The sequence below is a fragment of the Stegodyphus dumicola genome, chromosome 6 (assembly GCF_044657685.1).
Source record: "Stegodyphus dumicola isolate Sdum_Otavi_A_Nest chromosome 6, ASM4465768v1".
In the NCBI taxonomy this organism is placed as follows: Eukaryota; Metazoa; Arthropoda; class Arachnida; order Araneae; family Eresidae; genus Stegodyphus; species Stegodyphus dumicola.
The window spans coordinates 221,532,926-221,559,016 of NC_140773.1; the positions used below are offsets into that span (position 1 = coordinate 221,532,926).

Here is a 26,091-nt window from a genome sequence, read left to right on the forward strand (position 1 = left end):
GAAGTTGAGTTTCGAGAGAGGTAGCCCGGTGTCCAAAAATTCGTGGGAAGTCACTTCGACCATTCTCATTTTTATAAGACTTTAATCAGCCGAGATATTAAAAAACTCCGAAAACGCTCATTTTTTCACTAATTTTTCCGAGGAGCAACAGTCTCACGCGCTGGAGACAAAAATGCTTTATTTCGAAAAGTGTTGCCACTGTTCGATTTTAAATCGTAGAGCAATAGATACATTAGTTTTTTTTTTTTTTTGAAAACAGAGATTTGAAAAATAAGCAACGTCTTCGCCAGGAATCGAACCACGGACCTCTTGAATACGCGCACTGCATATAGACCACTACACCACGAAGGCACGCTAAGAAGGTGGGAGAAATACCTTTTATACTCCCCCTTTTAATGGGCGACTGGGGTTTTAGGGAACCCAATCGCCAAATCCTGGGCGTGGAGAATCATCAACAGCCATCCTTTTATTCGGGCGCCACGGTAGAGACTTTAGGTATTTTTTTGGAAGCAGGAGAGATGAAAAATGAGCAACGCCTTCCCCGGGAATCGAACCACAGACCTTTGGAATACGCGCCCAGCATGCAGACCACTAGACCACGAAGGCACGTTCAAAAGGCGAGAGAAATACCTTATAGAGCTTGCTAATCAAAAACTTGTACATTTTAAAAAATAAAAGTAGCGTTACCAAATATTAAACATGTTGGTCATATACTGACGTCGAAGAAAGCACATGATTGCGTGTGACGTCATTTTATATCGAAAAGTTTTCCTTAATGTCAGCATTTTAAAGAAATAGCTGCTGTCGCAACATTTTTGCTTCAGGTTAGGATAATTGACACAATATGTTATTGCCACGTTAAGTCTTTTATTGCTACTGAAAAGAAGTTGTTATATTACATTAAATTTAAATCATGACGCTATAGTATTAACCTGAAGTGTCAAAAGATTTTAGCAAAGAGGTTTTTGGGTATGGTAACAAACAATTATTTAGGAAATGGTTTTTACTTGGAGAGAATGAAGTGATTCGATTCATATTGAAATGTGTCTGTGCATTTTCTTTTCAAGTATACCTAGAATTTAGGAATTTTGTTTTGGCCGGCTTGCCCTCTAGTATATAATAAAAGATTACAGACTTTTATTATGCTTGCAATTATGCTTATCTTAGATTAAAATTCCTCCAGAGTCAAATCAAATTTTTTTTCAAATTGAAGAAAGGTAATACAAAATTCATTGAAATAAGTAACACTTGCAGAGACATTACGCATTTTGGAAGCAGGAAAGATGAAAAATTAGCAACCGCCTTCGCCAGGAATCGAACCACGGACCTCTGAAATACCGGCTCAGTGTGCTGACCACTACACCACGAAGGCACGCTAGGAAAGTGGAAGAAATACCTTATACACTTGCCACTTGAATCCGATAAAGAAAAAATCAGTACCAAGCTACAGGTGAATGGTTTTGCCATCAAGGATAGTATACTATGTATTGATCAACACATATCCTTTTTAACTTAAAAACAAACTGGCATACAAGCTTTACTTATACGAATTCCTTCCTCTGTACTCTGTATCGGTTAACATGAAGTAATCTCTACGTGTAATAAAGGAAAGAGTCTGTCTGTGTGTGTATGTTTTTCATTCGTGCTGCGCGTAAGCTAATAGACTCAGGGCTACGAAATTTGGTACATAGGTGCAATCTAAATAAGAGCCTGTGCACCTCAAAGCGATTTTTTTCAAAATTCGAATCAGATTTTTTAAATTTTATCTTTTTTGATGAAATCGCATTATTCAATAGTTTCATTCTTTAAGAAATGGGGTTTGGGCAACAGGTTTTTCATTCAATGCTTTGTAGATTGGACTGCTGACTGTTGAAAGTATGAGATAAAATGCTGCTTATTTTCTTTTGAATTTTGGACACGCAACACGCACATCGCAATCTTCTTATTCAGACGCGCATGTGTCTCGCGAGGCACAACAGAAAGAATTTCCTTTTTTTACACTCTCTCTAGCTAATCGCAAAGAGGTTTGTATATTTGAATTATGTCATCCAGAAAGTACAGTTTTGATTGATTATTGCTTTCTGATGATAATTGAATTCTTTTAGAAATGTAGTTTTGGCAACAGTTTTTCATTCATTGCTTTGGATACTGGACTGCTGACTGTTTTCTCTTGAAAATGTGAGATTTATTGCTTATTTCATTGCAATATTTTTATATTACGTTTTAATTATATAAAAAGATTTGCATGATTTTGTTTTAGGAAACAATGTCCTTAACTTCTTTTATACCATTTGAATTATTAAGATTTTGCAACGGGAAGTTGGTTAATTTATTTATTAGGATAATTAATATTTGTATTAAGGGATATTGCTTATTTCATTGTAATTTTTTTAATATGCGATACATTTTTATTGAATTTTTTTTTGATAAAATTGTTCTGCAGAGTAAAATTCTGTGCAGGTTTTAAATTTAATCTTTGGAGTTCCATTTAGGCATTTTTACGGTACATTTAAAAGCCAGACGAAGGCTGGCCACGTAGCGGCTAGTGTATCAACAAATAAAGCACTTCTAAGCATTTAACTGATTTTGCTTATTGCACTGTAAAATAATTTTAAATGCTCTTATAATTTAATTGAAGACAAAATAAGATGGAATTAATTCCTCTTCGGTTTACTTCCAGAGCAACATCAACCCGTTCCGAAATGTGGGTCATTCTTAATCTCGGATGCAGAGTTTCTATGACAACCACACCCACACAAGATCATCCGAAGACTCATGGCGCCAGACTTGGTACTAAAAGCAAGTTCCTGACATTAATTTTAGATCGCCAGGATGATTCATTGTACAAATTTACCAGCTAACTTTATTGCTCAAGTTGACTCCTTTTTTTATGCGATATATGGATTAAGTTTTCCCATGTTTACTTTAGTGGTTTTCTTGGGAAGAAAAAAGAAGGTGATAAAGTAATACAAAAGCTCCGCTTGAGAATTATGCCCCTCTGATTTAATATAAAGCAAATAAAGATATCTTAAATATATATGACCTCTCCACCGAAAACTAATTAACTTTCCTCAAACTTCATTCAATGGCGACGAAAATATGTTAATTCCGATATATTTTGTGTTTCTAAGAAATATTTTATCAGATTGATTCTAGTTATACACAAAGAAGCTATATAACTATTACACCAAAAGCCTGAATCCGCTGGTTTTCGTTGTATTTACAAAAATGCTGTAGGTTGTTTCTTGATATACTATTTATAGGATACCACCAAGAGAGTCATTATATTTTTCTTATAAGGTCTTTTCCTCTTATAGAAACTAAAGCCTTTTAAACGGACTATTCAATAATTATCTTCTAGCCTTGTGAAACAAAACAAAAATCAGAAGAAGGTTGTGTAACACCATTTTTTTCGAACATAACTTAACAGTTACCCAGCTTGTGTTTACCCAAGACAAACATTTCTGGCCGTAATGTTGAACAAATTGAAAACGGCTCACAGAATAATTAAACACGCTGGCAAGGCTCTGGTTTGTAGAAAACCGCCGAGACAAAACTAAATGGCTAGAAGCAGTCAACACTAATAATCAAGTTACTAATAATCGCGGCACAACGTGGCCTGGAATAGGCAGACGAGTTATAAAATTAACTTCCGAAACTTTTGCTGAAATAGCACTTTTTTCTACTTTAATCTGAATAAAGGTTTACTGTTTCATTTACGTTCTGGCATGAAAAGCACTTTTTTCTACTTTAATCTGAATAAAGGTTTACTGTTTCATTTACGTTCTGGCATGAAAAGCGCGGGTAAAAAGAGAGTAATAGGAAAGTGCTAACTCAAAATGAACTATTAGTTAACAAGAAATAGATAAACGGTTACATCCTTAAGATTTAAATAAAAGTATGAGTAAATTGTTCTTATTTGCCTAAATTCCCTACAAAATTGAATTGGGAAGAATACAGGAATGTCGAAGGCAAATTGCTGTCGTAGAATTTCAACTAAGAAGGTGGCTTTGATTAAACTTCCCTTTAAAATACCATCTCTTTCTATCTCATTTGAATACCCGCGATCTAAAATTAGTATTTTGGCAGGAAAACAGAAAGGAAGAATGACGGTAAAGATACTTAACATATAATAACTGTTTAGATAAAAGAAATAAATACTTACGACACACAAGTCACGTTATACGAATTGTGGCACTGCCCCTTTCGTTTTTATTGTATAATGTTTTGTTTTTATTGTAAATTTCACTGACTTTAACAACCTTTGTTTTACAACAAAGTACTATCCGCGGTATATTTCGCTTGCTGGGATTATAATACTTTCATGTACTAAACATATGTTATTTTCCTACTGTTATGCTCCTGTTCTTGTGCTACTAATATTGTATAATGTAACGCTGGCTAATTGTTCCCCTTTGAAATATTTTATTGTATACAAGCACCCTCGCTGTATTTTATGTCAGCATATCACATATTTTTCAGTTTTCCTATAATTTTCTGTCTCACACTGGCAGGGCACTGGATAAGACATTACATTCAACCCTTAAATACATGTGGTTGCCATTTGGCAACATACTCATATTTAGTCATGTAATTCAAATCAAAACACAAGCTTTGGCTGACTGCATAGTGTAAATAATTAGTGTAAATAATTGGATACATTCTGTTTACATTGTGAGCATCATTTGCTTATCTTCTAAAGTGACAATTGTACGTGTAGTAAGTTCTTGTAGGAACTACACAGGAGAAGAGTTAAAAGTACCCATTATTAAACTCTTTAGAATTTACAATGCATCAACTTGATGTTAACACACTACCCCTCCCTTGGGCGATAACTGAAATAACCAGAAACTAAAATAAACTTTCGAAGATATTCACAAGTAGTAGATACTAAGCTACAGGGCTCAGAAAACTCCTCTTACTTAAAACCGCGTCGAAACAATTGGCAGCAAAGTAAATGCTGTTATACTAACCAGCAATAACTGCGAAAAAGCAATAACTGCGAAACCAGCAATAACTGCGAAAGTAGAAGCTTACGCTATACAAGTGATGACAATAGCCTAAAGTTCCTTACTTTCCTTCTAAAAACTCGGTATTTAAACTTCTCCACGAGGTAGAATTTGCATTTCTTCATGCGCGCTACCCAATTTAAATATTCTGGCATTGATAATTAGAGGAATGAAGGTTTATTGAAAAGAATGTAAAATTAAATAAAATTGGTTATTTAAAATAAAATATAAATCCCTATAACGTATATAGTTTTGAAAGTTTCAGTGTGGTGGCACCACTAACGGTGTAACGGTCATTATTGTGAGCTGATGTGTAGGATGTGGACATCATTTTGTGTTTACGAATTTTTCATTTTGTGTTTGTTGTTATTTTGATATATTCAAAGCTTTGAAATTGTTTGAACAAGTTTATAAGGTATGCATTATTACATAAAATTGTTAGTACACATTTACCTATCATATTGCTTTTTTTTTTTTTTTTTTTTTTGCGAAAGTTAATAATATTTTTTCAAAAATTGGAATAAAAAGTTAGTTTAGATTTTTTTCAGTATTTTTTCTATTTTATTTCATATCAATTCTAATGTATTTTTAACTTAAAAAATAAAAATTCATGCATTTTAGGGTTAAGACGACTATCCAGCCAGTTGGAGGAAAAAAATTAAGACAGAAAATATACTTCTTTAATCGTGATACCAAATCAACAATCAGATTTGCGACATAAAAGGAAAGCTACATTTTCTTCAAACTATCAAATACTTACACGAATTTAGTAACTGGAAACCACGGTTGAAATCTGTAGTTTCGTGCTTGGCGGAAATAAAATGGGGACGCATAAGGCCCGAAGATAGAAAGAATGGTTTAATTTGCATTATGAAAACAGAATAATATAGTCAGATCGTATGAAAGAACTGAAAAAAATATTCGAATTCTGTCAAAGCTAAATGGCAAAAAATAACAAACGAAGAATAAAGGTGGTTCTTGTCTTCATCTACTTGTCAATGGCAACATCCATATAAGTAAATTACAAATTTTGAAATTTCTGAAATCAAGGATGTGGAGGAATTTGGTCTTATTAACTTACACCAAGATGGAACCTCAACACACTTTGCAACGGTGTAGTATGTATTATTTTTAAGACACTGTGTAAGGATCTTAAGTTTTACTAACGTTTATTTTTATTTTAAATCTTTACTATCACTTCTTATTTTCTACTTCCGGCCAGAATTAAAAGCTTTAACTTATTTATGCAAATTTGTCTGGCGAACGCCAAGTACTTAAGTTGTGGCTTTTTGCCAAGCAAGAGAGAGGAAGGAGTTAGTCGAAGCAGGCCGCTTGCCTTAGCAGTTTTACTCGGTTGCTGGTTGCCTTCCAGGCCAGAGGTTTAATCCTCTTGATAATTTTAAACGTATTGTAGTGTTAACAGTTCTCTGTACTACATACGGCTTCCTGTTAATATACGGCCAATCTTCCACGTAGGCCCTTGTTTATTATTCCAAATTTAAGTTAGAGTTTAGTTAATATTTTTATATTCTTACGTTCAGACCACAAGTAGTTGGTCTCTGTATTCCGAAGTACGGAAATTATTGTAAAGAGTGAAAAATAAAGGGTTTCGTATACCCTTCCTGTGTATATTGTCTACTTCCCACATTTATTGGACACAGCTTTAGTAAGCTCCCTGTTCCGAGTCAGGTCTTTGCATGTTCCCGAAGAAAGTAAGGCGGAACATTGAACCTGATAGTGGCGCCCAACGAAGAAGAATAAAAATGGCCGAGTTTCAAGAAGAACCTGTGTTGCCTGCAGAAGCGGCTCAGAATCCAGAAATGCCAGCTGCCGTCCTGGAAGGATTTGGTTACATCGTCCAGACCATGCGCGCTTCGATGAAACCAGAAGCAACATTTAATGGAAACTCACCGGTAACCAGTGTTTTGGAAAAATTGGAGGACCACTTCATGATGTATCCCGTGCACGAGTTCCAGAAAGTTACCTTAGCTACCAGCGCTTTGAGGGGCCAAGCGCTTAATTGGTTCAAATGAATAGGCAGAAGTCTCTTGGGTCAAGCAGGAAGTCCCACCTATACTTACGAAAATTTCAAGACTGCCCCAGTAAAAGCCTTCCCTGTCGTAAGGAATCGTGCGAAATTAGAAACGGAACTTTTCAGCATATATCAGCAAAGAATCGAAAATCTTTCCACCTTTATTTTAAGAAAAATTCATGTTTTCAAACTCTTGTATGGAAACCGTCCGGATCCTGAGATAATTCAAGTGATTTTGCCGAGGTTACTGCCCCAAGTGCAAGACTTTATTGAATTAAGGAATCCGACTACACTGGAAAAGTTATTTGAGCTAGCAATCCAGTTTGAAAGTAGAAGAACGTCGGACATTGAAAGAAGACGCCAATATCAACAACGAAACCAATTTGGTGAGCCAAGACCACAGCAAAGTCACGCACACGGCTACGGAAGCAAAGCGAATCAGTGGGCAATGAAACCCGAGCATCCAAAAACAGCCGGCGAACGTCGACAGTTCAATAGCAATCCAGGAAAAAAGTCTCAAGGCCAGTGGAAAAAGAAGGAAAGCATGGAAAGAAAAAAGGATTTAAACTAAAACGGATTTCTGCTGACGGGAGGGTGCGGAAATCCGAAGGCCAAGAAAACCCCTCTTCCTTCAAGTTAAATACAGTAATGGTGAAAAATTTGACTCTTCCGAAGATTGAAGTGCTGGTGAATAATATTCCAGCCACCGCACTCCTGGATACAGGCGCGCAGTGTTCCTGTGTGGCAGAAGATTTTTTTAGGAAGTATTTTCGGAAATACCGCATATATAATTCGGATAATACGACAGTGTTAGCGGCGCAAGGAGAAAGATGTAAGTGCATAGGTAAATTACCACTATACATCCGTATCAAGGACGAACAAGTAAAGGTTATGTTTTTTATCGTAAAGAATTTGCAAGCACATATTATCTTAGGAATAGATTTTCTTTCAGAGGCAGAAGCAACACTGGATTTTAATGAAACGTCCCTTAAGCTGACGATGAAACCAGTTCGAGAAGAAAAATCGGAACCGCCAATGTTAAACCTTGATCACCTGCCTAAAGAAGAGCAACAAAGAATCCGACAAGTGGTAAGTGAATTTTCTTCGTTATTTAGTGATATTCCAGGATTTACTCAAGTTACTAACCATAGTATTGACACTGGAGATTCAATGCCAGTTCGCCACAAAGCATACCGGTATGATAAGAATAAAGAAAAAAATATAGAATGGCACATTAGCGATATGCTACGTAAAAAGATCATAACGCCCATCTCAAGTAGTTATGCTAGCCCGGTGGTTTTATGTAAGAAAAATAATGACTATCCATTGACACATCCAAAAAGGTGGCGATTCGCGATTGACTACCGTAAATTAAACTCCATAACTAAATATTCGGTATATCCGTTACCTATTATTGAAGAAATTCTAAGGAACATAACGTCTACCAAATATATGACGACTTTAGACTTAACGACTGGTTATTTTCAAATAGGGGTTAGACCGGAGGAAGTGCCTAAGACTGCTTTTATAACCAAGTCTGGCACTTATGCATTCCTGCGTATGCCGTTTGGCCTTTCATGGGCACCGGCAACATTTCAGCGATGTATGGACATTTTGTTAAGGCCTGTTCTTGGAAAGTCCACATTTATCTATTTAGACGATATCATTATTACTAGTGATAATCTGGACCAACATGTACAGGATTTAAGACAGGTGTTTTCTTTATTAAATGAGGCCGGTCTAAAAGTTAATGTCGAAAAGTGCAAATTTGCAGCCCCTAAATTAAAATACTTAGGTTACAAAATATCTCAGAAAAGAATAGAGACAGACGAATCAAAAATAATCTCTGTGCAAAAGTATCCGCCGCCAAACACGGCGAAGAAGCTCTCTTCTTTTCTAGGACTTTGTTCATATTATAGGTCCTTTATAAAAGATTTTGCAGCTATTGCTGAACCATTGTTAAAATTAAAAAGGAAAAAGGGAAGATTCTCGTGGACGGCCGAAGCCAATAGTGCTTTCGAAAAATTAAAACAAGCATTAACGCAAGCCCCTGTGTTGAAATTTCCTGAAAAGGATGAGCATTTAGAAATTTCAGCGGATGCTTCGGATTATGCGGTAGGAGCGGTACTTTCGCAAAATCAGCAGCCCGTGGCATTTTTTAGTCGAACTTTAAATCAAACACAAAGAAATTATTCCGCAACTGAGAGAGAGGCACTTGCAGTTCTATTAGCAGTGCAAAAGTTCCGAGTCTATTTTGGAAGAGTGCCAATAACAGTGTATTCTGATCATGCGGCGGTAACTAGATTGTACTCAGGGAAAAACTTATCCCCAAGGTTTATAAGATGGGCACTCAAGCTACAAGAATATAATCTGGTAATCAAGCATACCCCTGGAAAGGAAAATATCGTAGCAGATGCCATATCCAGAATAAAAATAGATGAAGAAGGTAATACTGTAAAGGTGGCAATGCTCACAGCATGTACAATAAATTCCCGAGAAACTTTAATAACCGAAGTGGGTAAGGATCCTGAGTTTGGAAACATTTATGAGTATTTAAAGGATCCTGAAAATTTTAGCCACCAAGATATTGTGGCGATAAGAAATAGGGCGGCCCATTACGAACTAATAGATGGTCTATTATTTTATACAAAAACTACAAATTCCAACAACGAATTTCGACCTGTTATCCCAGCTAGTCTTAGATTAAATATCCTGCAGGAGTTGCATGACAGCCCTTTAGCTTCTCATGCTGGTATCCGAAAAACTATCCAACGCGTACGCGAGGCAGTCTATTTTCCTGAACTGCAAAAGTTAACAAGGGCGTATGTCCAGTCCTGCCCAACATGTCAAGCAGTTAATTATATTAATTTCTGCCCTGCCGGGTTTCTAAATAGTATTAAATCCGAATTTCCAAATGAAATAATTGGCATCGATTTATTGGGCCCTTTCCCAAAAAGTCAGTTAAATAAAAGTCGCTATCTCCTTGTTATGGTTGATCGTTTTAGTAAGTGGACCGAAATTGTTCCCTTAAAACGAGCCTCCGCGAAATTAGTTACTGATTCTATTTTAAATAAATATATTTTAAAATACGGGGCGCCCCTAAAAGTTATATCGGATAATGGTCCTCAATTTGTAAGTAATATATTTGAAGACATGTGCCAAAAACTGGGCATACGTCATTTAAAAATGGTCCCGTATCGGCCGCAATCAAATATAGCGGAACGGGTCAATAGAAATATAGTGAAAATTATCGTAGTTATGTTAAAAATTTTCATAAAAGCTGGGATAACTATGTCAATGAATTTGCTTTCGCGCTTAGGACCGCAAAACATGATACAACGGGCAAAACTCCTGCTGAGTTATTTTTAGGCAGAAAGATTATAACGCCGTTAGATAAATTATTTTATGTTCAACAAAGAGCCCCAGAATTTAAAATGGGTGATATAGAAAAATTAATTAAAGAAGCAAAAAAGAACACTGAAGTAGCACAGAGAAAACAAAAACTCTATTACGATTTGAAACGACGGGGAGTAACTTATAAAGTAGGAGATGAAGTATTAAAAACTTAAGCATTCACTTTCTTCAGCACTAGAAGATAAAACCGCCAAATTTTTTCCACGATTTGAAGGACCATATGTCATAGAAAAAATAACTCAGGCTGTAGTGGTGTTAAAAGCCAGGAATGGTGAAACATGCTCCGCAAACATTGACCAAATAAAACCATACTATGACCGTAATAAAATGCAAATATTTACAGATCTTTTGCAGGATCCGGCACGGCAGGCACAAGCTCCAGAGGTGGAACAACGTCAAGCACAAGGACAAGCCATTAGGAGGCAGGAGCAATTGAAAAGAAAGTTTCCCCGTTGGAAAATTGAAGGTAACAAGAAAAAGAAGCCGTTCCACCGACCACAAAAGAGGGCGCACGACCACCCCCAGAATGAAGAAATGAGAAGTACGACGAATGCCAAGAGAGCCAGGAGAAATAACGGCAATTATAACCCGGCTCCCAAACGGAAGATCTACTCATCGGACAGGACTCTCCGCAGCAAATGTCGCCGAACTGCGGAAGGGCCAGCAGCGGCGGAGGAAAAGATACAAGGAAAATTTGAACGGCCAGCAACGAGGTCCAAGCAGGAACGAGAGAGAAGTGTCCCGGTTCCGCCAAGATCAGCGGCCATCAAACGGCCAGGACCACAGGCAGAGGCGAAAAAGAAGGTATTCAAGGGTGCCCGAACTGGAGGGAAAAGAAAGCTTCTAGAGGAAGGACTGAAGGGCGAGCCCGCACAAGAAGGAGGATAAATCAAACTAGAATCTTCGCTACCTTCCAGGACTGTTCTGAGAACAGAATGTCCGAATATCACAAAGATAAGTAAAATTTTATGTTACTTTGCAAACTTAAGTTAATCTTTCATTCTTACTGCAAGTGGCAGATTTCAAGACGTTTTACCTCATGTGAGGTCTACCTTTATCGCCAAAAAGGCGAGAAATGAGTTGTTACCTATTTTGGTATTATGTTTTTCAATTACTCGCGAGTAAAATTAAAGTTGATATATAATAGGAATGTGTAAATACTTGAATATTGTAAAAGTTATTGTATAAATTTTATTTAAAACATTCATGCAAGAAAGAAGTTTTAGTCTGAAAGACTTTTGAAATGTAGTATTTCAATGTAGAAGAATTGGCACTTGCTTGGAAAAGAATAGAAGTTAACAATGTACTACTAATGTATGTTTTAAATTGCGCAAAATTAACGGCATGTTAATATGTCCTTATATACAATGTGAACTGTTATGTTAAATGTTAAGAAATACTGTGATATGGTAAAAGTGAAAGTAATGTCAGAAATTTTTAACTTATTCGTGTGACTGTAAAAAGAGAAAATTATTGTGAATATGTGTTAAAGGTTGAATGAATGTAGTTAGGCTCTCTGACGCTACACTTCAGAGTTAGACACTTTCATAATAGTACCTCAGGGTTTAGAGATGAAGATAGGGTGTGTTACGAGGTCTTGTTATGTTGAATTTTAACACGTTAGTGTTTTGATTGTAGGAGGCAGTGTTGAACACGTATACATAAACACATTCGTGTTTGGTGTTTTCTTTTACAACACATGTCAGAGAGCACGGGGAGAGATAATTAAAATAAAGTCATGAATGAAATAAGAATGTTAAGAGAAATATAAATATTCATGTTACTTGCCATTTCATTGTGTAACATTTCATTAAACTAGTTTTCCTTCCAGATCTCTGGAAGGAACCAGATTTGAACTAAAAGCTCCTGTTTAGATGCAGTACAGATGAAAAATGATTGTCCATGGAGCTGATAATGTAAAAACAAATTTTTTTTTAAAATTTCTAATTTCTAGTGAGAAATGTTTGTAAAAGATTGGCCTCGCGTTAGATTCTAGAGCTAAAAGTTTTCAACAAGGTCGTTTTAGACCTCAGTTTCAAACTAATTAACTCTGGCGGGAAGTATGTAAGGATCTTAAGTTTTACTAACGTTTATTTTTATTTTAAATCTTTATTATCACTTCTTAGTGTCTACTTCCGGCCAGAATTAAAAGCTTTAACTTATTTATGCAAATTTGTCTGGCGAACGCCAAGTACTTAAGTTGTGGCTTCTTGCCAAGCAAGAGAGAGGAAGGAGTTAGTCGAAGCAGGCCGCTTGCCTTAGCAGTTTTACTCGGTTGCTGGTTGCCTTCCAGGCCAGAGGTTTAATCCTCTTGATAATTTTAAACGTATTGTAGTGTTAACAGTTCTCTGTACTACATACGGCTTCCTGTTAATATACGGCCAATCTTCCACGTAGGCCCTTGTTTATTATTCCAAATTTAAGTTAGAGTTTAGTTAATATTTTTATATTCCTACGTTCAGACCACAAGTAGTTGGTCTCTGTATTCCGAAGTACGGAAATTATTGTAAAGAGTGAAAAATAAAGGGTTTCGTATACCCTTCCTGTGTATCTTGTCTACTTCCCACATTTATTGGACACAGCTTTAGTAAGCTCCCTGTTCCGAGTCAGGTCTTTGCATGTTCCCAAAGAAAGTAAGGCGGAACATTGAACCTGATAACTGTTTCAACGAACATTTATCAGATTGCCTTAGCAGTTTTATTCATTGACACATCTGAAGCCCAGGAATGGTTTTCTTAAGTCGAGTTAAAAAATGATTTACAGTGACCTCCCCCCCCCAAAAAAAAAGAGTACGTCTTGTGGAGACATTAGGTTATTTTCGAAGCAGAAAAATATGGAAAAAAAAAAAAAAAAAAAAAATGCTCCAGCCGTGACTCGAACCGGGTCCTCTCGAATACGCGGCGAGTGTGCTACCGTTACACCACGAAGGCATGCAGAAAGGACGGAGAAAATACCTTATATACTCTCCCTTTTAAAGGGAGACTGGGGATTAGAGGACCCAATCGTCAAATCCTGGTGGTGAAGAATCATCATATATCCATCATCTTTTAGTTCGGGGGCCACTGTAGAGTCATTAAGTTATTTTGATTCTGGAGACGTGAAAAATGTACAATGTCCTACCTTGTACAATGTGCACCATGAAGGAGAGAGAAAATACCTTATAGTCTGAAGAATATAATTATTGCAGTCAAGCATATATTTTTAACTTATATATCTGAGTGCGAAATAAGAAGGAATACCTTTTTATGGGTTCAGTGCTGTTGCTGCGCACACATACAAATCAGAATCTGTTATGATAGTTACTTTGATTTTATTGATAACGAGGCAATGGTGGCCGGATAATAGGTGCCTCCACGATAAAATGGCCACCACTCCTGCTCTTAGGAGTGGCCAGAGCTGAATACGAAAGGACCCGCTATTGGATTTTAAATACAATGTTCATAACGGCGTCAGTTTTTGGGAAACACTTAATCATGGAAGCGGAAATTTAGGAGTGAAGAGTGACGTATTAATAGCCTTAGAAGCCCTTTACTTAAGTAAAATAAATTGTTTTAATCTTTAAGAGGGATTTGTTTTACAGCCTTTTGAAAGGTTGTATAATGTAAGAGAGTTAAGTGCTTTATGCTGCCGCGGCTCAAATTTTGCTAATTTTAGAGGATGGCAATAAGTGGTTAAAAAGATTAGAAAATCTTTATAGGATTAAAGATAAATTTGTGTAGGCTGAGGATGTTGAAGCACAGAAATAGAATTTTATGGGCTTCTCAAACTAGAGAAAGATTATGAAACGACCGGTTCTTGGAAAGGATAACATCACCGCTCTAAAACACGAATGCAATTTGGTTTCATAAAGAAAAGAAAATGTTATTATCCTCACAAGTTCTACGCTAATGAGCTAAGCAAAATGTTCCGGACAGATTCAAAGACGGTTGAAAATTTTTATCACAGGCTTTCGCAAAAATATTAATTTTTGCTTAAAATTAGGCAAAAGGCTGGATTTGGGATAAAATTCTATCGATTTTGAAGGCGAAAAGATATAGATCCTTTATCATTAGAAAGAAGAGCCTTTACAAGTCAAAAGCATTCTTCTACTAGAAATAACCTCAGTAGTCTTTATCCTCCTACCAGTTATAAACGCTCCCCAAATTTAATTTTCCGATAATATTTCTCTTCTGTCAATAAAACCTGTTTTCCGCTTTACAGATCTCACATTTGATTTTAATTCTTGTGGTGTCCGTAGAATATCTTGTTAATGTGGTTTTGACATATACTGATTGGATAAACTGAAAAAGCATTAAGGATTCGCATCACACAACATGAATCTTATACGCTAAAAGGGGAAATTTAACAAATCTCCAATAAATAATCTTACTTAGTCTTACAAAATTATTTTAACTACATTTAACACTTATTTTAGCTTTGGGTATTCAAATATTATCCAAACCATGTTTAATCAAAGAACTGGTTTGACTCCAAGCCATTCGCATTAACAAAAATTTACTTCATTTAATTGATGACATTAATCCCAATCAAATTCTTCCAATGTTTTCAAAATTCTAACATTTAGTTTTTTCAAGTTTATAAGGTATTTCTCCCGCTTTTCTAGCTTGCCCTTGTGGTGTAGTGGTTCCGCACGCTGAGCCGGTATTCCAGAGGTCCATGGTTCGACTTCCGGTGAAGGTGTTTGCTCATTTTTATCTTGCTTGCTTCCAAAAATATTCTAATGTCCCTACAGTGGTGCCCGAACTAAAAGGGTGTAGGATGAAGATCTTCCACACCCAGGATTTGGCGACTGGGTCTCTTAAAAGCCCCAGTTGCCGTTTAAAAAGGGGAGTATATAAGGTATTTCTCCCGCTTTCTAGCGTGCCTTCATTATATAGTGGTTCTGCACTCTGAGCCGGTATTGCAGAGGTTCGTGGTTCGATTCCCGGCGAAGGCGCTTGCTCATTTTTCATCTTGCCTGCTTCCTAAAATATCGTAATGTCTCTACAAGTTTTATTGTTGTTTTCCACGAAATATGCATTACATTCGTTTTCCCTTTGCTTCGCCTGTTGATGTCACTAAGCAATAACATTTTGTTACTAAAGAAAAAGTCTTTACAAGTGAATGCTCTGGGAATAAAACAGTTTTTAGTCCAAAGGGAAAATTTGCTCAGAAGGGCTATTAATTTCATTTTGGCATTTATCGTTAGTTCACTATAAACGGCATTTCAATTTTCAAAATGTTGCCACTGAATATTAGAGGCTTGAATTATATTTAAAGAAATTATATAATGAAGAATATGCATGAGTGTATGTATGTTTCTCGCATCGCGAAAAACAGCGGTACTAGAACCATCAAATTTTGAGTAACGTAGTCCGCCACTCGAATATGGGCATCTGAAAGTCCAAATTTGGAATTTGTTTTATTATTTATTTCAAATTTTAATAAACTTTAACGAATTTTTACTTACAAACACAGCAATTTCAAAGCGAGGAATGGCAACACAGTGTGGGGAAAAAAAAAAAAAAAAAAAAAAATCATCTCCAGCTCGCGAGACTGTCTATCGAAAATTCTAATGACATGTTATTTTCAAATATTTTGTGATCGAATTTTATGTGGAGTAAACGCCAAGAACGTGATATTTCATAAATAAAGTAAACGCGCAAAACTTTAATAATAAAAGACAGAAACAAGTTTGAGAAAGCCGTTTTAGTAAGAAAATTGAACATTGATTAATATATATATATATTTGCCAACCCTACATATTGCATTAGGAGTTCTAAACGTCTACTTCTTGTTTTAAAAATTTTCAGAATTTTGCTATTGATTTGTATATGGCATAAGGGCGAAGAAAACGATGCTTAGTAAAAAAACTAAAAAAAAAGGTTAATAGACTGGTAGACCGCGAGTTAATCTCAATATAAATGCTTTTCTGAACACAATTCTTAAATTATACATGGGTAAACAAATGAATTTAACGAATGCTCTGTATTCGTATAAAGCTAATTTAAATTTAAAGTTTAAAATTTTAAATTATGAAAAATTAATTGCATACTAATAAAAGATGGATTTCTAAATTACTTTGGATTTCTAATCTTAATTACTTTAGCAATTTACTTTTAATTTGTTTTCCAGTAAATTTCTCGAAATTATTTAACAGTTAAAATTTATTTTTTAAGCAATTCACTACTTTTCGTTTTACTTTTGGTTTTGAATATTACTATACCCATGCCTATATGGATGACGAAACACGAATTGAGTAACTGAAGAGTTAAGTTTGGGGGCAACTTACCCTTGAAAAGATCTGTCTCCTACCTGCTAAACAATCATTCAGTTTATGCAAATTTAATCTTAAAAAAATTCTTTAAAATTTTTAGGATTAATAATTTGGATTATTAAATATTTTTTCACGGTTTTAGCTACTTGCGCTTAATTTACATATGCACTCTGAACTTAAATGATATTGTTAATTAGTTCTCAGCAATAATAATCTTTTATTAGTATGCAATTAACTTTTCATAATTTAAAATTTAAAAATTTAAATTTAAATTAGCTTTATACGAATAGATAATATTTGTTAAATTCAAATTTCATTCCTTGCAGCAATGGCGCAAGAGAATTATTTAAATTTAATTTTATTATTTATTCTTATGTGTAATGAAATGCATATAGATGCATGAGAAATATCGAAATAAAATTTAAACTATGTAGACCAACTTTTAAATTTCATATTTACATTAGAAAAATTGTACGTGAAATCAGAGTGACGTAAAACTATGTGGTTCTGATGGAGAACTAGGCGGCATTATATAAAACTTAAGGTTTTATTCTACATGTATTAATATTTTTATTTGCGGTAGCAGAAACAACACTTGAAAATACTGCAAGAATACACTTGAAACACTGATTCACTTGAAAATACTGATTGACACATACACTTGAAAATGCTGATTGACAAATAAAATGAATTTTTCCATGGCTGCCATCAATATAAAAGACCAACTCTGAAGATGGTCAGCATTTGTAATATAAAAAATATGCATCGATGCCAAATATCACCTCTATATAATGACATCTTCTCTTAAAACCAAAATACCTGCAGCCGTGGGTGCATGTCTTACAGAAGCCGTGTTTTAAAGATGTTACCTTTTGACTTCGTGAACAAAATATAATGAATATTTTAAAACATGAAAAAGAATAAAGAAGGGAACTCGGCTCATTTTGATTTTATTTAGTATAAAGGTGCAGATAGAATTTGTAAAACAAATTACAAAAGCTTATATAAGCTGGAGGAAAACATATCAATTCAGTTGTTTGGAAAACTGTTGTTTACTGTAGCGAATTAAAGGCGAGATCGAATTAGCTTTCTGTATGTTTCTTTGCTTTGAATTGAGTTGTATTCAACGTTTTAGTAGTTTAAAATATAACTACTGTGAGATATTGCGATATTGTACAAATATCTCTGAAGAAATTTCAGCATTTTGTTTTATTTGTTGTGATAAGAATAAATTTTATTCACTTTTCATAGAGCTTGTGCATTCAATTTATTACGAACCCGTACGCACTCAAATAATAATAAATAATAATAATAATAATATTAATTAAAATAATATAAATTTTAATAAATTTTTATATATTAAAATTTTAATCGATTTATCAATCAGTTATCAAAATTTATCAAAATTTTTAAATTATTAAAATTTTATCAAAATTTTGGCCGATGTAGCAAATATTTCAAAGAAATTCGATTTAGCGAGATAAGTCGACGTAAAGTAAAATTTTAATAATTTTCTATTTTTAAATATTTTACTTAATTTACCGAATATTTATCAAAATTTTAAAATTATTAAAATTTTAACCGATTTATCAAATATTTCAAAGAATTTCCTTTTATGGATCCTTTTATCGATTTTTCCTTTTATCGATCGAATTTCCTTTTATCGAACGATATAAGTCAATGTAAAATTTTGATAAACTTCTATTTATCAAAAAAAATTTAATCGATTTATTAAATATTTATAAAATTTTAAAATTATTAAAGTGACTAATGCTGATTTGAATCTTAAGCAGGCGAAAAAACATAATGTGTGTTGTTTTTCTCTACGAGATATCGCCGAAAGCAGAATTCTTTATGAGAAACATTTATCCGGACAAAAATGGAAAAATTTCTGTCATAATAGATGAATTTTGTGTGTATTTAAATGAACACAATAAAAAAAGATCCATTATTATCATCAAAGAGGAGGAAAAAAGGGTCCTATGATCGTTCTTGGTTTTTCATATAACGGGAAATAAAAATACGGGGATCAAGCCGCTAACCTTCATTCAAATTCCTACTAAATGGATATTAATTCATCGATATTACTCATATCCCTACTAAATTCCCTATTTAATCGTCTAAAAAATGTGCAAACAGTCTCTGTATTCATCCTTTCCTGTGAGCCTTTTCATAAAAAATTCCCATGTACGAGTACGAGGTAAAAAACACCGTTTCAAAATTTATTCAAATCGGATAAATACACATGTTGTGTATGTAAACGATTTAGCGGTTAACATAATTCAGGGGGTGTGGCGTATAGTATAAATTAAAGTTTTCGTAGATGCTAAAAAAAAAAAAAAAAAAAAAAAAAAAAAAAAAAGGAAAGGTAAAGAATGTACTTACTATGTTTTCTGCTTCTTCTAGGGGTGTGGCACATTATGTGTTTCACTAAGGAAGTGGTAAATGAAAATTAGTTAGGGCTGGTTTCCAGGCAATTATTTAAGAATTTTTCATCGATAAAATTTCAAGGGATTTATCATTACTTGATGTGTTTGGGGTACGAAAATAGACTTATTGTAGTCAATGCTTATGGAAAATTAATATTTCCCACATTATATTGTGAGGTCCAAATGTTCGTTGGACTTGGAAGAAAGAGATTGGTTACTAGACTAGTTATTACTTTCTTTTGAAATTTGACACGAAAATGTTTGGGGAAGTTACATAAAGCTTGCACTAAAAAAATATTTTTTTCAAAATTCCATTAAGTTTCTTTATAGTTAGTTTTGAAAGAACATTTTAGGCATCTTTCGTATGTATACTCACTTAAAGGGGAGTCATCACCTTTACACATTCAAAAAATCGAATTTTATATTTTTGCGTTTTTAGAAACTGAAAACATTTCTGAGTCTGTTAAAACAAACGGCGTTACGATAATCGAATTAGAACCTTAAAAATTATGAAATAAAGAAATTGATTCTGAGGTAAATATTGGGCATTTAAATCATCACTTCACGTTTGTTTATATTTGTACGCGCAGCTGCTTACGAATGTTCACTCGTAGATTGCTTTAAGTTTTACTGTTAACATCATGTAATATTGGTAAAATTGACTGTGTAGGACACATTCGGAAAACAATGGGCACTAGATTACGAAAGCAAGAAATGAAGGGGAAGCAACTTAGTGACAGTAAAACTCTCAGTGGAAAAGGTCGCTGTACGGATGATATTATAAACAAGTTGACAATTTATTATGGAAATGCTATTAGAAAACATTGCAATTCTGTAAAAGATATGATGCTTAATGCCGGTAAGCTTAATGATAGTTAATTTCATCATCATTTAAGCTTACCGGATCGGTATTGACGAACTAGAGGTAAGAGTTCAAGTCCAAATGAGAGTTTTTATTAAATTCATTTTTGCCAGAAATTTATTATTCTCTACTAAAACCATTTATAATGTTTACTTTCATCAGCATTTGAAAGCTTCGTCAACATTTTTTACGGTTTCATCTATCTAGCAACGCTTGTACTTTTCATTTAAAAATTAATGTCAAGAGTCCTAGAGAATAAATTCAAAAACTCGAATGAAGATGCATAAATGCCCCATTTATAATAGTAACTTTTAAAGTTTTTCTTTTTTCTTAAATGGCGTGCACTTAGCTGACTTCGCCACCATTAAAGCCAGAAGTGGTGGTCACTTTATTATGGGCCACCTTTGCCTCCTATGAAGGGACGGACAGTTACAACCATGCCTTCTTCAGGATTCGAACCCGAGCCGTTTGGTATGACAGTCGGCTCCAGTCCCTTAACGGCCCTCTTGGTATCGCAGTCCCTTAACCACTATGCCGTCTGGGCAGCGTAACGTTTATAGTTCAAATGACTCTTTTTCTCTTATGTACTACGAACTTAGGGAATGCTTCATGCATCTACAGGAAATACTACTTTTCCAGATGCAAACAACGAGTTTATTCCTTATATAATAATATGCTCTGTTAAGCTTGTCCGGTTTGGGCATTACTCATGTAAATCTTGCAAACTGCCGGAACAGTGTTCTGGGACAGATTACGGACACACTATGGTATATTGGTAATAACACTATTCATGAGGAGCTTGATATTGTCAAGCTTAGAACCTTTTACTACCATCTTGCTAAAAGGTTTCATTGCTATATGAGAAATAGTAACAACACTGAGCTGCGAATTTACAGTTATGGCTATAATGATGTGCAAAACATGAGGCGACCTATGACTATTCTCAGTCCTACAATTATTATGGAAGATTAATGTGCTACTACGTTGCTTTCTTTTTACTTGTGTTGTATGTTTATGTATTTTTGTAAGCAATTTTTATTCTACCTTTCCACTTTTGGTATGACCTTTCGTCCCTGCTCACCATAGCTCATTGTACCAGGTCGATGGCTTTCTGATGCTTATCCCCATTTATCTATTTTCTGGTACAAATTTTAATGCTTTTTATATTATTAGACAGGAAAAAAAGAAATATTAGCATAAATCTATCTATATATAGAAATGATCTTATAATGTATGATATATAATTTATTATAACTAGTCTTAGTTAGCAGAAATACAGTTTCAAAGCTTTGCATTTTTCGATTTGGGCTAGGGTTAGCCCAGGTACCCGGGTGTCTTAAATACCGCTCCACAGGAGATTATAGGGGGAGGTAGCCTAATTTGGATCGTAACCTTATTTGAACCGCTATGATATACAAAGACTGATGATATCTGCGAGATTTGAGATAAGCATTTTGTTATACGTAGATGTAGAAGAGGTTAATACAATTGTGTTTGTAAAGAAACGCATCGTGGTTACATTGAGAGAAGTGTTATTCGTTTGGCTAAGAAAAAATCTGTTATTTCGACATAAGTGTGAAAGCACTTAATTCGTTTAAACGTAAGTAAATACATGTATCACAATACCATCACAAAACGTGCTTATTTATCTACAATTTGCATTTATAATTTTGCGAGGTTATGTTAGTTTGACGTTTCTGTACAATATCAAGCATTAAATATTCAAGTTTCCCAAGTTGGATCGAAAACAGTCGCCGAAATTGAACCGGTCCAATTTCGACAACGACATTTTTTTTCATGGATAAATTATAATTAAACCTAGAATGCTACCCTTCGAAAAGCTTACGGGAATGGCAACCATTCGTCTCCGAGACGAAGTATGCGTAAGCGTGCTTAAAACGTATTTAAAAAGCTAATTGCAGAACCCCTGTTTCACCTTCTAGTAGTGATGATGATGAAGATAGAAGTGATAACGAAAATAAACGATTTAGGACAGTTCTTGAAAAAATATCACCGCGAGCTAAGGAAAATCCAAACCCAACTTGCCCTTCGTCTTCTCGCAGTGCACCAATAGCCCAGAAAGCAGTGGAAATAACAAGCAGCCCTTAAAAATCGCGGTTATACCAAAACTTAAAAAAAAATCAGTTCACCAAATTTTAACAAAATGCAGAAACATAAAAAAGAAACTGGTGATTCATGGTTTTGTATATTATGTGAAAAAACCAAGGAAGAAGAAATGATACAATGCATGAAATGTCACGCTTGGATACATACTCGGTGTGCTGGAGTTAGTGCTGCAATTAAAAGGTTCTTTTGTTGTAATTGCGGTTAAGAAAGTTGTTTGTTTTGTTGTTTTTGTTGTAATTGCGGTTACGAAACTAGCGGTCCAAATAAGGAAACCGGTTTCCTAAATTGAACCGATGACACGATTTTTTCAATTCATTTTTCAACGTTATAAATAATTTTTAAAATTTAATAAACGGTTCTATTTTAAAGGTACACTTAGTGAGTTTATTTCCTACAGCTTAATTTTTATTGGCACTTCTATATAGTGCAAAATACAAAATTGGTCCAAATTAGGCTACTCGTTCCTATTATATAACAATAAACAAAATAATTAAAAATTAGATCTAAACAGAGAGATATTTAAGGAAAATGCTGAAGTAGGAAAAAGCAGAGATTTGATACTGAATTTATTCTTTTCGTTTCTTTTAGCCCCTTTAAAGTAAGTTAAGTAAAATTTTGAACCTTATAACTAAACTTTTTTCTTAAATGAAAGAGAAACATGCAAATGTAAAATTGAAAATAAAAAAAAAAAAAAAAAAAAAAAAAAAAAAAAAAAATCTTTAGTTTCGCGTAGATTTTGAAATATAAACAGACTCCCAGACGGTATACTCGTTATGGGAGCCGACTGCGATACCAAAGGGCTCGGGTCCGAATCCCAGAGAAGGTATGGCTGTAACTGTCCATCCTACATAGGAAGCAAAGTTGGTCACCTATTAAGTGCCTCCGTAATAAAGTGACCACAAATTCTGGCCTTAGTAGTGACCAAGCCGAAGTCGGCTGAGGGCCCGCCATTGGTTAAAAAAAAATTGAATTACTATTATTTTCGAGGGTGATAGAACACAAGGCGCTCTTCTTCAGAAGCAAAAATATATACGCTTTTATTTATTTACCAAATAACAGAGCTAACTAAACTAGTGGAGCTTAATTTCGCAGTATTTTTAAAATTATCATTTATCTAAAACTGATTACGACATTATCATGGATACTTCTATGATCGCAGAGTGCATGTAATAAACTACCTCACTGTTAGCCAATACAGTGGAAGTTATGAAGGTTTGTCTTTACCTGCAGTTCTAAGCGAGCAATTAAAAATGATGAATTCAGGTGTCTGTAAAAGTAACTCTTCAAAGGCGTTTTCTTGCAAACTAACTGGTAAAGAATAATAAGATAGTTTGGAAAAATCTTCTGTTCGCAGCGTAACTGTGAGTAACAGGTGAGTGGAGTTTTTAAAGGAAGAAAGGATAAACTGTATCGAATGATCTATATGAACAGTTTTCCGCGTTACTATACGAACGTATGTTAAAGAAGAATTATATACTATACAGAAATAAATTTCGAAGAAGGACTTACTCTTTCGTTCTCGTAATACTTGTCGAGATCTTCGATAGGCGTGGCGATGAGCTCTGGAGGGAAATCCGGCGCGAGCGACCGATGCAGGGGCATGCCTGCTTCAAGCGTAGGGTCAGGTTCCAGCTTGTCTTCGTGATGGGGGATCGAATAGTGTTCCGGAACCCCGTCTGGGCCGATTTCCCCCTCGGCCTTGAGACGTTCCCTCTCCGCTTTACGGGCTTTGGCCTCGGCAATGCGGGCCTCGATGGCCGCCAGTGACTCCTTCGTGAAGGGACGGAATAGAGGAACCGTCTCCTCGTCCGACTGCTCGTCGCCGGAAGACATCACCGCCTCCTCTGTTGGACAAAAAGAAAACGTGTTACCAGAATAGTTTCGTGAATTACAAAAATATGAGTTATAACGTTTCAAACTGCTACAAAAGATGCATGTTTTATATGAATATAAACAGCTAATGGCACAAAGACCAGTTAGAAGCATGGCTCACATCCAAAGAAGAAAGAAAAAATAGCTAACTGTAGTTAAATGATTCGTAAGTAGTATTTTAGACTGCAATAGTTACATTTACTGCAAACTCCGTGTAATACACAAGTAAGGTATAGGATTTTATGAGTATCACACCTTTCACAAGGTCACTACCACGAAAAAGAACTTTGACGAGGTCCATCTGAGATCCAAAGTACTGTTACTACAAACTACGGATAATACACAAGTAAGGTATAGGACATTATGTGTATCAGATCTTTCACACGGTCACTACCACGAAACGAACCTTGATGAGCTCCAAAGTACTGTCCATACTTTGGTAACAGGGGTTGTTTCTCTCAAATGATGAACTGCTAATTCTTAAATGATATTTTTATTATCTACTTATTATTTGCAGTTAAGCAATTTTGCTGATATTTTCTAAACTTATTAACCCTCCTCCTACTAAGATAGATTTTGACTCTAAGAGAACAGTAAGTAGCCTCGGTGGTTTTTTTTTCGTTTTGGAAGGGCAATATTTCGTCAGTTCTGGTTGTTTCCGGTGGTCTCTGATTTTCATCCGTACTACAAGAGCGATGTTTTGGGTTTTGGGGTTGTTTTTAGAGTTTGGAATTTGGATTCATCTCCAGGCTGAACTCCTCCGAAGTCACACCGCAATAAAACATCTTCCAGGAATTTTCTTTGACCACGCTATTAGAAAGTGGTACGGAAGACAGCGTTACCGAAGGCTTAAAAGAGAAAATAGCATAGAACGGCTAGAAACATGGGGTTTAGTGGTCCAAAGTCTGCTTCAGAAATCGTAGCAGATCCTAAAAACTGAAAGCCTCTGCGTTTTAATGCATTACATATTTTTTCCTTCATTTATAGGGTGATTCAAAACAACTTAGGAATTATAAGGAACAAACTTCTAGGAGGGATAAGATTCTGGTAACGAAGTTGCTCGAAGATTCGAATAATGGGCACTGCATGGAATCTCGAATGTTTTGAAATACGTCAAGCGTTCGTTGGACGTCCACGGTAGAAGGAAGAAGTTTCGTTTCAAAGCACCCAATATTTCAAAACGTTCGAAATTCCGTACGCCACGTTACGAAATGTCGGAAAATTTCATCATCAGGAAAGTAAAGACTTATTCTTATAGTTTTTAAACGTCAGTTTGAGATGAAGTCCAACAATTTGCTTCTTTAATACCTCTAACCAGCTGGAGGGCAAACAAGGATACGGGAATGACAAGCTAATAATGATAGGAAAACTCTTTATTTAGCAGTAATTTACAATATATTATAAGGTTAAGTTTTGGGCATCACGTTTCATCAACACTTAAGCAGACACTACGCTTCCAATCCAACCGCAGAACCACGGCCAGGGGTTCAACCCCTGTCATCATACCTTGGACAAGATTGTCGCCATCGCCATTTGGCGACTCTGGTCGTCAAATTTGTTATTTTCTCCCACCTTTCAATATGCCTTCGTGGTGTAACAGTAGCACACTAGTCACGTATTCGAGAGGTCCAGGTTCGAGTCCCGACGAAGGCATTGTTCATTTTTCATGTCTCCTGCTTTAAAATAACCCAATGACTCTAGAATATGTACACTTTCAGTTTCACAACAAATGCTCAATGTTCCGACCATTCACTATCTCGTTAGGATTACATTTCCGATCCTGCATTACTATGAGATTACGAGTCGTCTATGTGTACTCTGTCCCCCTCAGGAGTTTGTTCTTCTAGTTTTGAATCACCCTGTATATTCTTCTCGTAAACTACCTACCATTCCTTCTGTGCGCTGTTTCATTTTGTGTTTTGGAATAACAAGAGTTACTTTTGTTTAAATTGCAGATAATATATCCTTGAGCAATGCGGTATTCTTTAGCTACCATATTTTCTCAAAAAGTAATATTTATCATCTCAGATTTTAATTAACGTGTGAACGAAAACCTCTACGGTTTTTACCTATTTCAGATGACTTTAGAA

General features: G+C 35.1%; 1 protein-coding gene across 8 annotated transcripts in view; it reads right to left on the reverse strand.

The window, feature by feature from the left end:
• Positions 1 to 26,091, reverse strand: part of LOC118195845 (sodium channel protein para-like) — a 401,580-nt gene that overhangs the window by 214,740 nt on the left and 160,749 nt on the right. For all 8 annotated transcript variants that reach the window (XM_085819569.1, XM_085819567.1, XM_085819570.1 and 5 more), the window contains exon 2: positions 23,639 to 23,973. In XM_085819569.1, the coding sequence (XP_085675695.1) occupies positions 23,639 to 23,962 (324 nt within the window). In that variant the 5' untranslated portion in view covers positions 23,963 to 23,973. The remainder of the gene's footprint in view (positions 1 to 23,638; positions 23,974 to 26,091) is intronic.